This window comes from Triticum dicoccoides, chromosome 4A, assembly GCF_002162155.2.
Source record: "Triticum dicoccoides isolate Atlit2015 ecotype Zavitan chromosome 4A, WEW_v2.0, whole genome shotgun sequence".
Classification (NCBI taxonomy): Eukaryota; Viridiplantae; Streptophyta; class Magnoliopsida; order Poales; family Poaceae; genus Triticum; species Triticum dicoccoides.
The window spans coordinates 164,018,550-164,034,860 of NC_041386.1; the positions used below are offsets into that span (position 1 = coordinate 164,018,550).

At 47.0% G+C, this 16,311-nt stretch overlaps 1 protein-coding gene across 1 annotated transcript; it reads left to right on the top strand.

The window, feature by feature from the left end:
- The first annotated feature begins 460 nt into the window (after window positions 1–460).
- On the top strand, window positions 461–2,432 carry LOC119285538 (translation initiation factor IF-2-like). The gene is made up of 2 exons (XM_037564835.1): window positions 461–1,335; window positions 1,589–2,432. The coding sequence occupies exons 1-2, from the start codon at window positions 483–485 to the stop codon at window positions 1,984–1,986; spliced, it is 1,251 nt and encodes a 416-aa protein (XP_037420732.1). The 5' UTR covers window positions 461–482; the 3' UTR covers window positions 1,987–2,432.
- The last annotated feature ends 13,879 nt before the right edge of the window (window positions 2,433–16,311 follow it).

A 16,311-nucleotide genomic window follows, 5' to 3' on the forward strand; every position in this document is an offset into this window, starting at 1 on the left:
AATCCTGCTCAGGAAATTATCATTGCCAACTTCCTGCTCCGCCTCGAGATGCATGCATGATCATTCAGACTATTATTCGTTAATCCCCACACTTAGGCTAGTTCTACTCCACTCTGTGACACACCGTACTTGCCTGACGTTCAAATTAATGTCAGGTTAATTACTCACTGCTTGCTGCAGCGCAGCAGCTGCATGCTGCCGCCTGCTCCCGAGCAAAGTGGCTGAGCTAGCGAGCTAGCTAGGCTTCCACCACTGCAGCAGAGTGCAGTTTAGCTCGTGTACGTACTCAGCTTTTGTCCCGTCTCTTCTAACAAAGCGCAAGCTGAGAAGTTTCCTAAAATACCCTTGCTATTATTAGGGCCGAGCCTGTGGACACCGGGGGTGACGCTGTCATTGCGCGCGTCCTCTTCGCCAATTATAATGCCACCCACGCTAACGTAGCACGCGGGTGTACCCCTTCCACATTGACGAGTCAAGACGTGATGCAGTCGACGGAGTCCGCCCAGCGCCGGGCCTCCTCCACGGCCGCCACCGCGCCCCGGCGGAGCATGGGGTGCATGGCCGGCCTCCTCCGCCTTCTCTCCCCGTACCATCGCCACCGGAAGCGTCTCACCGCCAAGAACGCCACGCCCGAGGCCTCCCTACCGCCCCCGTCTCCACCGCCCATGAAGAAGCCGGCAGCGTCGTCGGCACCGACGCAGGTCCCAGGGAAGCCGCAGACGCCGACAGCTGTCCGGCGGCGGCGTTCATGCGAAGCGCCTCGGAGCCCGACGATCGCTCCTGAGTACCGCCGGGCCAGCTGTGACAGCCCCAGGCCGCCGCCGCCAGCTATCGTCGCGCGCCTAATGGGACTGGAGGAGTCCGCGCCGGCTTCCCCCGCCACGACCCCGCGGCCACGACCGCTGCCGACCCGCCCTCCTCCTCCCCCGCCACCAGAGATGGCCGCCGAGAAGCGGCGCAAGCTGCTGGGCGCGCTGGAGAAATGCGACGACGACCTCCAGACACTGCGGCGGATCATCGCGGCCGTCCGGGCTGCCGAGCTGCGGTCGGCCGCTGCGTCCGACGTCTCGCCGGCTCCGGCAGGGGAAGGCAAGGGCGCCAAGTGGATGGACGGCTCGCCGCCGCTGCAGCAGAAGCCGCGGGCCGAGGCGCAGTATCCCAGCCCGGACTCGGTGCTGGACGCCATCATCTCACCGAGATTTCCATGCAGGAAGCGATCGTCTCCATGCACACATCTCGATGCAGACAGCAAGCCCGAGATTTCCCGTTGCGGCAACGACGCGCTCATAGTACGATCCAAGATCGTGAAGCCCTCCCGAACACTTGTTTTCTCCGGTACGTGCTGCTATCTCTGATTCTCTGTCGCTCAAATACACAGTTCTCCATATAACTCACGTATACGTGCACGCATTTTATACTCGTACTCTGATGATCTGCACCGTGTTAGTTTCTCCAGATTAATTAAGCTTAAGTTTAGTGGTTTACGTGCCACATCAAATTTGTCAGTTGTCACTATCTTTTGTTTGTCGTGAAAAATATGGTGCGGGCTTCACGGTAACACGTGTGGTTTCTCGTGTCGTTCATGCAGGGGACTACTGCAAGATCAAGCAATACTGCAACGAGCTGCACGCCATGGCCATGTACCACCACCCGGCGACGGTGGCGGCCGTCGAGGGAATGCCGCGGTGGACGCCGTCAGCAGCCGAGGCGCAGGGCTGGCAGCATCGGCGACGGTGGGGCCTCCAGGGCCCAGAGCGGAGCCGCGCGATGGTGGAGAGCGTGGGCGAGGTGTGGGGGCAGGGCGCCGGCGAGGAGCGGTGGGAGGCCGGCCTCGTCGGCGCCGCGCTGGAGCGCGCCATCCTGCAGGAACTGGTCTTGGACGTCGTGACGGAGCTGCTCGCGCACTCCGAGCGGCCGTTCGGCCAGTTTGGCCGCGGGCACGACCACGGCGGCGGTGCCATGTGCCGGAAGAGGCTCTGTTTCTGAGCGATTTGGCGTGCTCTGTTCTGGCTTTCATGCGTACATAGTGCTGTACTACGAGTGGAGCAAGCCAGGCACGTACGGTATGTAGTCCAAGGGGTGGATGTCGGTGACTGACGCCCCCATGATGTTGGTGGTGGTGGTATTGAAAGATGGGATACGCTGTGGCGCCCTTGTAGGTGAGGGCAATAAAGTGACGCGTCGCTTTAGAATGTGGGGGGTGATGAAGTGAGCACAGTGAGAGTGACTCCGCTTTGCGCTTTGCGATCATGAGGTCGGCTCCACGCGCAGCCGCGCGCCCACAAGGACACAACACACAAGGCGTTGGGTCAAGCTTGCATACGAGATGGAGAAGGATGCGTGTCCAGCTCCATGGATCATTTAGTGGTATAGTACTAGTAGCAGTACATTTTTTTTCTGGATTTACGAGTTTATGTGGACCGTTGTGACCATTTACGTCATTCTTGTTCTGGATATACTGATTAATACCGGCTAATTAATTTTCTTAACCTTGTAACTTTTCCAAAATAGGAGTATATAGTAGTAGTGCTTTCTTGCTCGCTTTGTATTCCGCCTAGGTCCCTTGGGAAAAAAAATATCATTCGAAATAGGCGGGAGGTGTTCGAACGAGGTCGAGGATTGATGATTCACAGATGTTGGAAAAAAAAGTGACATTTTCTCTTTCAAAATAATGAACCTCTCCACCGTTAAAAAGGATCATTGAAGGAACCGTCACAGGATCAATAACCAAGGGGCTAATCACTTTTTTTTCTCTCTCTGGGATTATTCTCGTTGGCCGAAATTATGGGTAGGAAGCAGGAGCAGTGGAGCATGCTTGGGATCCAGTGAGGCCAACTCCACCGCGTGACCCTATCCTATCCGCTCCCGTCCGTTTGAGGTAAAATGGACGAATAGCGCAGCCCAGCGCACGATCTCAAACGGACAAATGTCCGAATTTCGTTCGTTTTCGATCCATCCCCGGCCCAAATTTGCGCTCGGTTTGGGGTGAAACGGACGCGCGCGGACGGCTTGGACGCACACCCTTGTTCCTCCTTGGCTCGCCTGTCGGTGACACTAGCAGTCCCTCCGCTCCCAAACGCTTCCACCCTCTCTCTCTCGCCCCGCCCGCTGCCGGCACCGCCACTATTCTCCGGCCGCCTCCTCACCGCGCAGCCTCCGGCCGTCCCTACCAAACCACTTCTCGACATGGCCGCCACCACGCCCGTGCTGTGGCCGTAGTTTTGGCCGCCGATTAGAGGTTTGGCCATCGACGTCTTTGCCGGCCGTAGAGGGGACAGGACCGCCGGCGACGCAGCACGGCGTCCTCGGCAGCTCCCGACGAGAGCTTCACAGTGGCCAGTAGCCGGCCGGCAACCACCCCTGCTGTGTCGAGGTGATCTTCGCCACCACGCCCGCAAGGTGTTCGGCATTTTGCCCACAAAGGTATGGACAGTGGAGACGAGTTTTTCTTCCATCACTTTCTTTGTTCATCGGACGATTCGTCGTCGGATGATGAAGATATTGTGGTGGCTGCACTGGTCGTTCACGACCACATTCAACGGCAGCTTCCTCGGTACAGGGGGTCACTCCCTGGCCGTGCTCCCAACCTGAACTACAACAGGGAGAGAGGGCACGCCCTGCTCTATGCCGATTACTTTGCCAACACCCCGCTCTTCAAGCCGGATAAATTCCGCCGCCGTTTTCGAATGGCAAGTCATGTGTTCAATCGTATCCGAGAGGGAGTGGTTGCTCATGACCCATACTTCGAGTGCAAGACGGATGCCCTTGGCAAGCTTGGATTCTCCTCTTACCAGAAATGCACCGCGGCCATCCGCATGCTTGCATATGGAATTCCAGGCGATCTGGTGGATGAGTATGTGCGTATGAGTGAGACAACATGTCTGATGTCAATGTACAAGTTTTGCCAGGCTGTGATCGAGGTGTTTGGCCCAGAGTACTTGAGGCAGCCAACTGCCGCTGATACAGAGAGATTGTTGGCGACCAACGCAGCTAGAGGCTTTCCAGGCATGCTTGGCAGCATAGATTGTATGCACTAGGAGTGGAAGAACTGTCCATTTGCTTGACAGGGCCAGTACAAAGGGCATGTCAAGGCGTGCACTGTCATATTAGAAAGCGGTGGCATCACAGGATCTTTGGATATGACATTCTTTTTTCGGCATGGCAGGTTCTCACAATGATATCAACGTGCTGCAACGTTCTTCAGTCTTCGCGAGGCTTGCAGAAGGCCACTCCCCACCTGTCAACTTTGATATCAACGGCCACCATTACAATAAGGGATACTATCTAGCAGATGGTATATATCCTCAGTGGTCAATTTTTGTGAAGACAATCTCGAAACCCCGAGATGAGAAGAGAAAGAGATTTGCCCAAATGCAAGAGAGTGTTAGAAAGGATGTGGAACGTGCTTTTGGTGTGCTTCAATCCCGGTGGGGTATCGTTCGAAACCCTGCACTGTCATGGGATGAAAGGAAGTTTTGGGAGGTGATGACTGCTTGTGTGATCATGCACAACATGATCGTCGAGGACGAGCGTGATGAGAGTATCTTTGACCAAGGATTTGACTATCAAGATGAAAATATTGAGCCCCTGCACCAAGACCTGGCCACATTTGAACAGTTTGCTCAATTCCATCGTGAGATGTGTGATTGGCACTCTCATTTGAATTTTTAAAATGACTTGGTTGAGCACGTGTGGGATCACATGGGCAATCAATAGATGTATTGGTCCATTTTATGTTTAGTCAAGACAATTTCGATTTGGTTGTAAAAATATTTTATTAAAGACAATTTCAATTTGGTTGTAAAACTATTTTAATTTTCAAACAAATATTTGGGTTGTAATCTAGTTTTGATGAAAATTTGGGCATTTTTAGCCTTAGCGGACAGTATAGGGCACAAGGATGCGTCCACGCGATGGCGCACGGCCACCGCATCCGAAGACACGCCCGAATACGATCTCAAATCATTACCCAAACGGATAGAATCCGAATAAAACGGACATCCGTTTGAAGTCGCGCGTGCGGAAGTTGGCCTCAGAACGCAGGCAGGGCAGGGCGAGCCCGCTAGGCGTGCGTAGGCGTGCCTAGGCTTGCTTTTTTTTTTTTAGGGAGTGCCTAGGCTTGCTGATTGAAAATCCTACAGCAGGTAGTACTTGGTGTCTAGACTCTGCGTCGTCGTCCTTGGCCTCCTAGTCAAGCGTTTGCACTCAAGTTTACACGACGTCCTTCTATTCACAGACTACATTTTACCGTGCCTTTGCAGCCAAAACAGCTGCTCGTACGTATGCGCGTCGCGTCGGGTGAAGGAGTTAACTGCCATTACCAAAATAAAGCGGTGTAAATACGACAAATATTATTCTCAAAAAAATGACATATTTGCATACGGATCAAGCATTTTTGTTTGAACAAGGACCATGCATAATCAAAGCATTGGCAAAACAAACTTAGAATCATGCACCTGTTAGGGCATCAACAATGCAGAGCGCTTAGGGAGGCGCTTAAGCGAGATTTTTTTAATTTTTTCACTTAGCATCTTTTTTTAAAAAACATCAATAACTTTATGAATTAGAAACAATGATGACATCGTTGATTAGAAGGGGTACAACATTTCTCATTGGCTCCTTAAACCAATCCCTTGTCATCGAACTTTTTGCTAATCTATCGAGCTCATGAGCTACTTTATTCACTTACAATGTTCAAACCTAGTAAGAGAAAAATCACAAGCCAAAAAATAGCAATCATAAAAAACTGCCGTGGTTGCTCCTGCGGAATGTTCTTCGTTGTTCATTGTGTCAATAACTTTCATATTGTCAAAATTAATAACGAGACGATTACAGTCGCCTTTCATGCCAACAATAATCCAAACCTCAGCGCCAACGCTTCCGCTATCAGAACATCCGTGCACCAGTCTATCTTCCAATTTCTCCCAACGATGTAATTTCCTTTGTCATCTCTAAGAATAGCTAGTGCCCCTTAGCAGGTCATGATCAAAAGAAGCATCCACATTAACTTAACGAACCCCATAGGAGGTGTGCTCCATCCTTCATTTTTCCTTTTTGCATTAGGTGAGTGGGCATTTACATAGTTTGCCGTTATAGCATGAATCCCCATCGAGGTTTGGTACGCCTCTTGAGACTTCCCCTCATGAACCAAATTCCGTCTATTCCCCCATAAATACCTGTTGCGAAACGTTGCATGGAAAAACAAAAAAAATTCTACGCACATGCAATGATCTATCCATGAAGATGCATAGCAACGAGGGAGGGGGGGTGTCTACGTACCCTCATAGACCGTAAGCGGAAGCGTTTGACAACGGGGTTGATGTAGTCGAACTTCTTCTAGCTCCGACTGATCTAGTGTCGAATGTACGGCACGTCCGAGTGCTGCACACGTTCAACTCGGTGACTTCCCTCACCTTCTTTATCCAGTAAGGTGTCAAGGTAGTAGATGAGTTCCGTCAGTATAACGGCGTGGTGATGGTGATGGTGTAGTGATCCTCGCAGGGCTTCGCCTAAGCGCCGCAAAAATATGATCGGGGGTGTAAACTATGGAGGGGGGCACCGCACACGGCTAACAATTGTTGTTGTGTGTTCTAGGCGCCCCCCTCCCCACACATATATATAGGTGGGGGAGAGGCAGCCGGGGGGCACCTCCCTTCCTTATTTCATCGGAGAAGAAAGGGAAGGGGGGCCGAACCCCCCTTTTTCCTTCTCCAATTCGGCCACATGCCATAGGGGGCACCCCTTGTGGGCTGGTGTGCTCCCCTCTCATGGCCCATATGGCCCATATATTTCCGTTGGGGGTTTCGGTAACCCCTCTGATACTCTGATAAATACCCGATACACTCCGTAACACTTTCGGTGTCCGAATACTATCGTCCTATATATCAATCTTTACCTATCGACCATTTCGAGACTCCTCGTCATGTCCGTGATCTCATCCGAGACTCCGAACAACATTCGGTCACCAAATCACATAAGTCATATAATACAATATCGTCATCGAACGTTAAGCGTGCGGACCCTACGGTTCGAGAACTATATACACATGACCGAGACACCTCTCCGGTCAATAACCCGTAGCGGAACCTGGATGCTCATATTGGATCCTACATATTCTACGAAGATCTTTATCGGTCGAACCGTTATGACAACATACATTATTCCTTTTCTCTATCGGTATGTTACTTGCCCGAGATTCGATCGTCGGTATCTTCATACCTAGTTCAATCTCGTTACCGGCAAGTCCCTTTACTCATTCCGTAATACATCACCTCGTGACTAACTCCTTAGTCATTTTCTTGCAAGCTTATGATGTCTATTACCGAGAGGGCCCAGAGATACCTCTCCGATACTCGGAGTGACAAATCCTAATCTTGAACTATGCCAACTCAACAAACACCTTCGGAGGTACCTGTAGAGCATCTTTATAATCACCCAATTATGTTGTGACGTTTGATAGAACACAAGGTATTCCTCCGGTATCGGGAGTTGCATAATCTCATAGTCGAAGGAATATGTATTTGACATGAAGAAAGCAATAGCAATAAAATTGAACGATCATTATGCTAAGCTAACGCATGGGTCTTGTCCATCACATCATTCTCCTAATGATGTGATCCCATTATCAAATTACAACACATGTCCATGGTTAGGAAACCTTAACTGTTGGGGATATAACTGCTAGGTATGACCCGCCCAAGAGGGGCCGGGTCATGCCATTGGCGACTTAAAGATGAAGAGGCCCGATAAGGTCCAAGAAGACATGAAGGTGGTGGTTCATAGAGCAAACCTATTGAGGGCCCAAGACCTAGAGGAGACTTAGGGCCCAAAGGGGTGAACCGCCATATGTTAACTTGTTTTGTAAGGAAAGCTTAGTTAGAAACCGAGTCGGTCACGTTTGTGTGAGCCGGCCGGGACTCTGTAAGCCATCGGGCATCGACCTGTATATAAAGGGGTGACCCGACAGCGGGTTAATTCAAGAAACAATCAATCGAGAACTAGGTCAAGCGTATTCGCTCCCTGGTGATCGAAACCCAAGCAATAAAACCTAAAGCAGGAGTAGGCTTTTACCTCATTGAGAGGGGCCGAACCTGGGTAAACTCTTTGTGTTCTTTGTCCCGTTAAACCCCTTCAAGCTAACCTAGCTGCGATGGCTCCACACCTAAGTCCTTCAGCTAGGACATCTAGCGTGTTAAGTCCATGATAGTTGGCGCCCCCCATGGGGCCAGCGCATGGTGGTTTTGAGTTCTTGAAGGGCAGCTTCTCAGGGATCAATGGATACGCCATGGGCCGGATGACCAAGAGCCGCCGCGACAAACTCTACATCGATGACGCTGGCTGGGGCCCCGAGTCCAGCTCAATTGAGTACGGGTACCAGGTCCCCTTCGGCGGAATCCACGTCTTCATCGGCAAGATCGGCGAGTCGGAGCCTGTGCTGGACACCTACACCGACATCGTCGAGACGACTCAGCGTGCATGACCCGTCAAGGTTCAAACTGCCGTGAAGCACACCTTTGTTGGTTTCATCCACGGGGCAGATCTTGAGGAAGGATCTGTGTCTGGTGGAGAGACGACCATCTATTCTGATGATGAGTCCACAACCGGCGAGACCGATTCAATGTATCAACTGCAAGATGGCGGGCTTGGGGGCTACTCCGATGGCAACAGTATTTCGGACCCCTATGAGCCGTCAAATAGAGTCGTGATCTTCACGGCAAGCACGCAACCAGTGTAGAATCCATCAACTGCTGCAGCTTTGACTTCCAGCTCAACGGCCGTGGCGACAGCTGTTGGGGAACACAGTATTTCAAAATTTCCTACGATCATGCAAGATCTATCTAGGAGATGCATAGCAACAAGAGGGGAGAGTGTGTCTACGTACCCTCGTAGACCAAAAGCGGAAGCGTTTAGTAACATGGTTGATGTAGTCGAACGTCTTCACGATCCAACCGATCAAGTACCGAACGCATGGCACCTCCGTGATTTGCACATGTTTAGCTCGGTGACGTCCCTTGAACTCTTGATCCAGTTGAGGCCGAGGGAGAGTTTCGTCAGCACGACGGTGTGGTGACGGTGATGATGAAGTTCACCGGTGCAGGGCTTCGACGATATGACTGAGATGTGTAACTGTGGAGGGGGGCACCACATACGACTAAAAGCTCAACTTGTGTGTCTATGGGGTGCCCCCTCCCCCATATATAAAGGAGGGGAGGAGGAGGCCGGCCGACCACAAGGGGCACGCCAAAAGGGGGGGAATCCTACTCCAAGTAGGAATCGGTCCCCCCTTTCCTAGTCCAAGTAGGAGAAGAATGAAGGAGAGGGAGAGGGAAAGAGGGGCCGCGCCCCCCTACCCTAGCCCTATTAGGACTCCCCTTGGGAGGGGGCGCCACCTCCTGGCTGCTGCCCTCTCTCTCCCCTAAGGCCCACTAAGGCCCATTACTTCCCTGGGGGTTTCGGTAACCCCTCCAGCACTCCTGTTTTATCTGAAACTATCCGGAACACTTCCGGTGTCCGAATAACATGGTCCAATATATCAATCTTTATGTTTCGACCATTTCGAGACTCCTCATCATGTCTGTGATCTCATCCGGGACTCCGAACAATCTTCAGTACATCAAATCACATAACCCATAATACAAATCGTCATCAAACATTAAGCGTGCGGACCCTATGGGTTCGATAACTATATAGACATGACCGAGACTCATCTCCGGTCAATAACCAATAGCGGAACCTGGATGCTCATATTGGTTCCTACATATTCTACGAAGATCTTTATCGGTAAACCGCATAACAACATACGTTCTTCCCTTTGTCATCGGTATGATACTTGCCCGAGATTCGTTCGTCGGTATCATCATAGCTAGTTCAATCTCGTCACCGGCAAGTCTCTTTACTTGTTCCGTAATGCATCATCCCGTAACTAACTTATTAGTCACATTGCTTGCAAGGCTTATAGTGATGTGCATTACCGAGAGGGCCCAGAGATACTTCTCCGACAATTGGAGTGACAAATCCTAATCTCGATCTATGCCAACTCAACAAACACCATCAGAGACACCTCTAGAGCATCTTTATAATCACCGAGTTACGTTGTGACATTTTATAGCACACTAAGTGTTCCTCTGGTATTCAGGAGTTGCATAATCTCATAGTCATAGGAACATGTATAAGTCATGAAGAAAGCAATAGCAATAAACTGAACGATCATAGTGCTAAGCTAACGGATGGGTCTAGTCCATCACATCATTCTCTAATGATGTGATCCCGTTCATCAAATGACAACCCATGTCTATGGCTAGGAAACTTAACCATCTTTGATTAATGAGCTAGTCTAGTAGAGGCATACTAGGGACACTCTGTTTGTCTATGTATTCACACATGTACTAAGTTTCCGGTTAATACAATTCTAGCATGAATAATAAAAATTTATCATGATATAAGGAAATATAAATAACAACTTTATTATTGCCTCTAGGGCATATTCCCTTCAGTCCCACTTGCACTAGAGTCAATAATCTAGTTCACATCATCATGGGATTTCACACCAATAGTTCACATCTTTATGTGATTAGTTCACATCTTCATGTGACTAATACCCAAAGGGTTTACTAGAGTGAATAATCTAGTTCACATCTCTATGTGATTAACACCCAAAGAGCGATCATGTTTTGCTTGTGAGAGAAGTTTAGTCTAGGGGTCTGCAACATTCAGATCCATATGTATTTTGCAAATTTCTATGTCTATGATACTCTGCACGGAGCTACTCTAGCTAATTGCTCCCACTTTCAATATGTATCTAGATCGAGACTTAGAGTCGTCTAGATCAGTGTCAAAAGCGTGCGTCGACATAACTCTATATGGCGAACTCTTTCATCACCTCCATAACTGAGAAATATTTCCTTAGTCCTCTAAGGATAATTTTGTCCGCTGTCCAGTGACCTACTCCTAGATCACTATTGTACTCCCTTGCCAAAATCATGCTAAGGTATACAATAGGTCTGGTACACAGCATAGCATACTTTATAGAACCTATGACTAAGGCATAGGGAATGACTTTTCATTCTCTTTCTATTTTTTGTCGTGGTCGGATTTTGAGTCTTTACTCAACTTCACACCTTCAGTCCTTATTTGACTGTTTCGTTTTGAACTACTTCAAAAAACTTGTCAAGGTATGTACTTGTTGAAAAATTTATCAAGCGTCTTGATCTATCTCTATAGATCTTGATGCCAAATATGTAAGCAGCTTCACCGAGGTCTTTTATTGAAAAATTCTTATTCAAGTATCCTTTTATGCTATCTAGAAATTCAGTATCATTTCTGATCAACAATATGTCATCCACATATAATATCAGAAATGCTACAGAGCTCTCACTCACTCTCTTGTAAATATAGGCTTCTCCAAAAGTCTGTATAAAACTATATGCTTTGATCAACTCATCAAAGCATATATTCCAACTCCGAGATGCTTGCACCAGTCCATAGATGGATCGCCGGAGCTTGCACACTTTATTATCACCTTTAGGATTGACAAAACCTTCTGGTTGCATCATATACAACTCTTCTTTAATAAATCCATTAAGGAATGTAGTTTTGATATCCATTTGCCAGATTTCATAAAATACGGCAACTGCTAACATGATTCAGACAGACTTTTAAGCATCGATATGAGTGAGAAAATCTCATCTTAGTCAACACCTTGAACTTGTCGAAAACCTTTTGTGACAATTCAAGCTTTGTAGAAAGTAATACTTCTATCAACGTCTGTCTTCCTCTTGAAGATCCATTTATTCTGAATGGCTCACCGATCATCAGGCAAGTCAATCAAAGTCCATACTTCGTTCTCATACATGGATCCCATCGCTTCCTCATAGTTTGTAGGTTCGTCATGGTCTAGTAACATGACTTCTAGAACAGGATTACCATACCACTCTGGTGTGGAACGTACTCTGGTTGACCTACGAGGTTCGGTAGTAACTTGATCTTAAGTTTCATGATCATCATCATTAACTTCCTCACTAATTGGTGTAGGCATCACTGGAACTGATTTCTGTGATGAACTACTTTCCAACTAGGGAGAAGGTACTGTTACCTCATCAAGTTCTATTTTCCTCCCGAGGGAGTCCTGGATTAAGGGGCCCTCGGTCGTCCATACTATGTAACATGGGCCGGACTAATGGGCTATGAAGATACAAGACAGAAGACTTCCTCCCGTGTCTGGATGGGACTCTCCTTTGCGTGGATGGCAAGCTTGGCGTTTGGATATGTAGATTCCTTCCTTTGTAAACCGACTCTGTACAACCCTAGGCCCCTCCGGTGTCTATATAAACCGGAGGGTTTAGTCCGTAGAGGCAATCATAATCACAATAATACATGCTAGACATCTAGGGTTTAGCCATTACGATCTCGTGGTAGATCAACTCTTGTAATCCTCATACTCATCAATATCAATCAAGCAAGACGTAGGGTATTACCTCCATCAAGAGGGCCCGAACCTGGGTAAACATCGTGTCCCCTATCTCCTGTTACCATCGATCCTAGATGCACAGTTGATGTCTACTACACAACCTTCTTCTTGTAGACGTTGTTGGGCCTCCAAGTGCAGAGGTTTGTAGGACAGTAGCAAATTTCTCTCAAGTGGATGACCTAAGGTTTATCAATCCATAGGAGGCGTAGGATGAAGATGGTCTCTCTCAAGCAGCCCTGCAACCAAATAACAAAGAGTCTCTTGTGTCCCCAACACACCCAATACAATGGTAAATTGTATAGGTGCACTAGTTCGGCGAAGAGATGGTGATACAAGTGGTATATGGATGGTAGATAAAGGTATTTGTAATCTGAAATTGTAAAAACAGCAAGGTAACTAATGATCAAAGTGAGCGTAAACGGTATTGCAATGCTAGGAAACAAGGCCTAGGGTTCATACTTTTGCTAGTGTAAGTTCCCTCAACAATACTAACATAATTGGATCACATAACTATCCCTCAACTTGCAACAAAGAGTCACTCCAAAGTCACTAATAGTGGAGAACGAACGAAGAGATTATGGTATGGTACGAAACCACCTCAAAGTTATCTTTCCAATCAATCCGTTGGGCTATTCCTATAAGTGTCACAAACAACCCTAGAGTTCGTACTAGAATAACACATTAAGACACAAATCAACCAAAACCCTAATGTCACCTCAAGTATCCGTGGGCATGATTATACGATATGCATCACACAATCTCAGATTCATCTATTCAACCAACACAAAGGACCTCAAAGAGTTCCCCAAAGTTCTACCGGAGAATCACGACGAAAATGTGTGCCAACCCCTATGCATAGGTTCATGGGTGGAACCCGCAAGTTGATCACCAAAACATACATCAAGTGAATCACGTGGTATCCCATTGTCACCACAGATACGCACGGCAAGACATACATCAAGTGTTCTCAAATCTTTAAAGACTCAATCCGATAAGATAACTTCAAAGGGGAAACTCAATTCATTACAAGAGAGAAGAGGGGGAGGAGAAACATAAGATCCAACTATGATAGCAAAGCTCGCGATACATCAAGATCGTGCCAAATCAAGAACACGAGAGAGAGATCAAACACATAGCTACTGGTACATACCCTCAGCCCCGAGGGTGAACTACTCCCTCCTCGTCATGGAGAGCGCCGGGATGATGAAGATGGCCACCGGTGAGAGTCCCCCCCTTCGGTAGGGTGCTGGAACGGGTCTAGATTGTATTTCGGTGGCTACGGAGGCTTATGGCGGCGGAACTCCTGATCTATTGTGCTCACCGATGTTTTTAGGGTATATGGAGATATATAGGCGGAAGAAGTACGTCAGGGGGGCCACGAGGGGCCCACGAGGGTGGAGGGCGCGCCCAGGGTGGTGGGCGCGCCCCCTGCCCCGTGACCTCCTCGCAGATCCCCCGACGTGCACTCCAAGTCTTCTAGGCTTCTTTCCTTCCAAAAATGAGTTCCGTGAAGTTTCAGATCAATTGGACTCCGTTTGATTTTCCTTTTCTTCAAAACCCTAAAACAGGGTAAAAACAGAAACTGGCACTGGGCTCTGGGTTAATAGGTTAGTCCCAAAAATGATATAAAAGAGTATAATAAAGCCCATAAACATTCAAAACAGTAGATAATATAGCATGGAGCAATCAAAAATTATAGATACGTTGGAGACATATCAGCATCCCCAAGCTTAATTCCTGCTCGTCCTCGAGTAGGTAAATGATAAAAGAAAGAATTTTTGATGTGGAATGCTAGTTGGCATAATTTCAATGTAATTATTCTTAATTGTGGTATGAATATTCAGATCCATAAGATTCAAGACAAAAGTTCATATTGACATAAAAATGATAGTTCTTCAAGCATACTAACTAAGCAATCATGTCTTCTCAAAATAACATGGCCAAAGAAAGCTATACCTACAAAATCATATAGTCTGGCTATGCTCTATCTTCACCACACAAAGTATTTAAATCATGCACAACCCCGATGACAAGCCAAGCAATTGTTTCATACTTTTGATGTTCTCAAACTTTTTCAATCTTCACGCAATACATGAGCGTGACCCATGGATATAGCACTATAGGTGGAATAGAGTGGTGGTTGTGGAGAATACAAAAAGGGAGAAGATAGTCTCACATCAACTAGGCGTATCAACGGGCTATGGGGATGCCCATCAATAGATATCAATGTGAGTGAGTAGGGATTGCCATGCAACGGATGCACTAGAGCTATAAGTGTATGAAAGCTCAAAAAGAAACTAGTGGGTGTGCATCCAACTCGCTTGCTCACGAAGACCTAGGGCATTTTGAGGAAGCCCATCATTGGAATATACAAGCCAAGTTCTATAATGAAAGATTCCCACTAGTATATGAAAGTGACAACATAGGAGACTCTCTATCATGAAGATCATGGTGCTACTTTGAAGCACAAGTGTGGTAAAAGGATAGTAGCCTTGTCCCTTCTCTCTTTTTCTCTCATTTTTTTATTTTTTATTTGGGCCTTTTCTCTTTTTTATGGCCTCTTTTCTTTCCTTTTTTTATTTGGGCTTCTTTGGCCTCTTTTTTTGGGCTTCTTTGGCCTCTTTTATTTATTTCTCGTCCGGAGTCTCATCCCGACTTGTGGGGAAATCATAGTCTCCATCATCCTTTCCTCACTGGGACAATGCTCTAATAATGATGATCATCACACTTTTATTTACTTACAACTCAAGAATTACAACTCTATACTTAGAACAAGATATGACTCTATATGAATGCCTCCGGTGGTGTACCGGGATGTGCAATGATGCATGAGTGACATGTATGAAAGAATTATGAATGGTGGCTTTGCCACAAATACGATGTCAACTACATGATCATGCAAAGCAATATGACAATGATGAAGCGTGTCATAATAAACGGAATGGTGGAAAGTTGCATGGCAATATATCTCGGAATGGCTATGGAAATGCCATAATAGGTAGGTATGGTGGCTGTTTTGAGGAAGGTATATGGTGGGTTTATGGTACTGGCGAAAGTTGCGCGGTACTAGAGAGGCTAGCAATGGTGGAAGGGTGAGAGTGCGTATAATCCATGGACTCAACATTAGTCATAAAGAACTCACATACTTATTGCAAAAATCTATTAGTTATCGAAACAAAGTACTACGCGCATGCTCCTAGGGGGATAGATTGTTAGGAAAAGACCATCGCTCGCCCCCGACCGCCACTCATAAGGAAGGCAATCAATAAATAAATCATGCTCCGACTTCATCACATAACGGTTCACCATACGTGCATGCTATGGGAATCACAAATTTCAACACAAGTATTTCTCAAATTCACAACTACTGAACTAGCATGACTCTAATATCACCATCTCCATATCTCAAAACAATTATCAAGTATCAAACTTCTCATAGTATTCAACACACTCATAAGAGAATTTTATTATTCTTGAATACCTAGCATATTAGGATTTTAAGCAAATTACCATGCTATTTAAGACTCTCAAAATAATCTAAGTGAAGCATGAGATTTCATATATTTCTATGAAATAAAACCACCACCGTGCTCTAAAAGGATATAAGTGAAGCACTAGAGCAAACGACAAACTACTCCGAAAGATATAAGTGAAGATCAATGAGTAGTCGAATAATTGTGCAACTATGTGAAGACTCTCCCATTCAATAATTTCAGACCTTTATACTTTATTCAAACAGCAATAAAAACAAAATAAAATGACATTCTAAGAATGGCAAACATCATGTGAAGAAGCAAAAACTTAGGATTAACCGAAACTAACTGATTGTTGTTGAAGAAGAAAGG

What these genes read in the sequence shown, in the direction of transcription:
- LOC119285538 (XM_037564835.1), top strand. Translation starts at nt 483, where the DNA reads ATGCAGTCGACGGAGTCCGCCCAGCGCCGGGCCTCCTCCACGGCCGCC. An exon ending in CCGAACACTTGTTTTCTCCG is followed by an intron (nt 1,336 to 1,588) that starts GTACGTGCTGCT and finishes TCGTTCATGCAG; the next exon opens with GGGACTACTGCAAGATCAAG.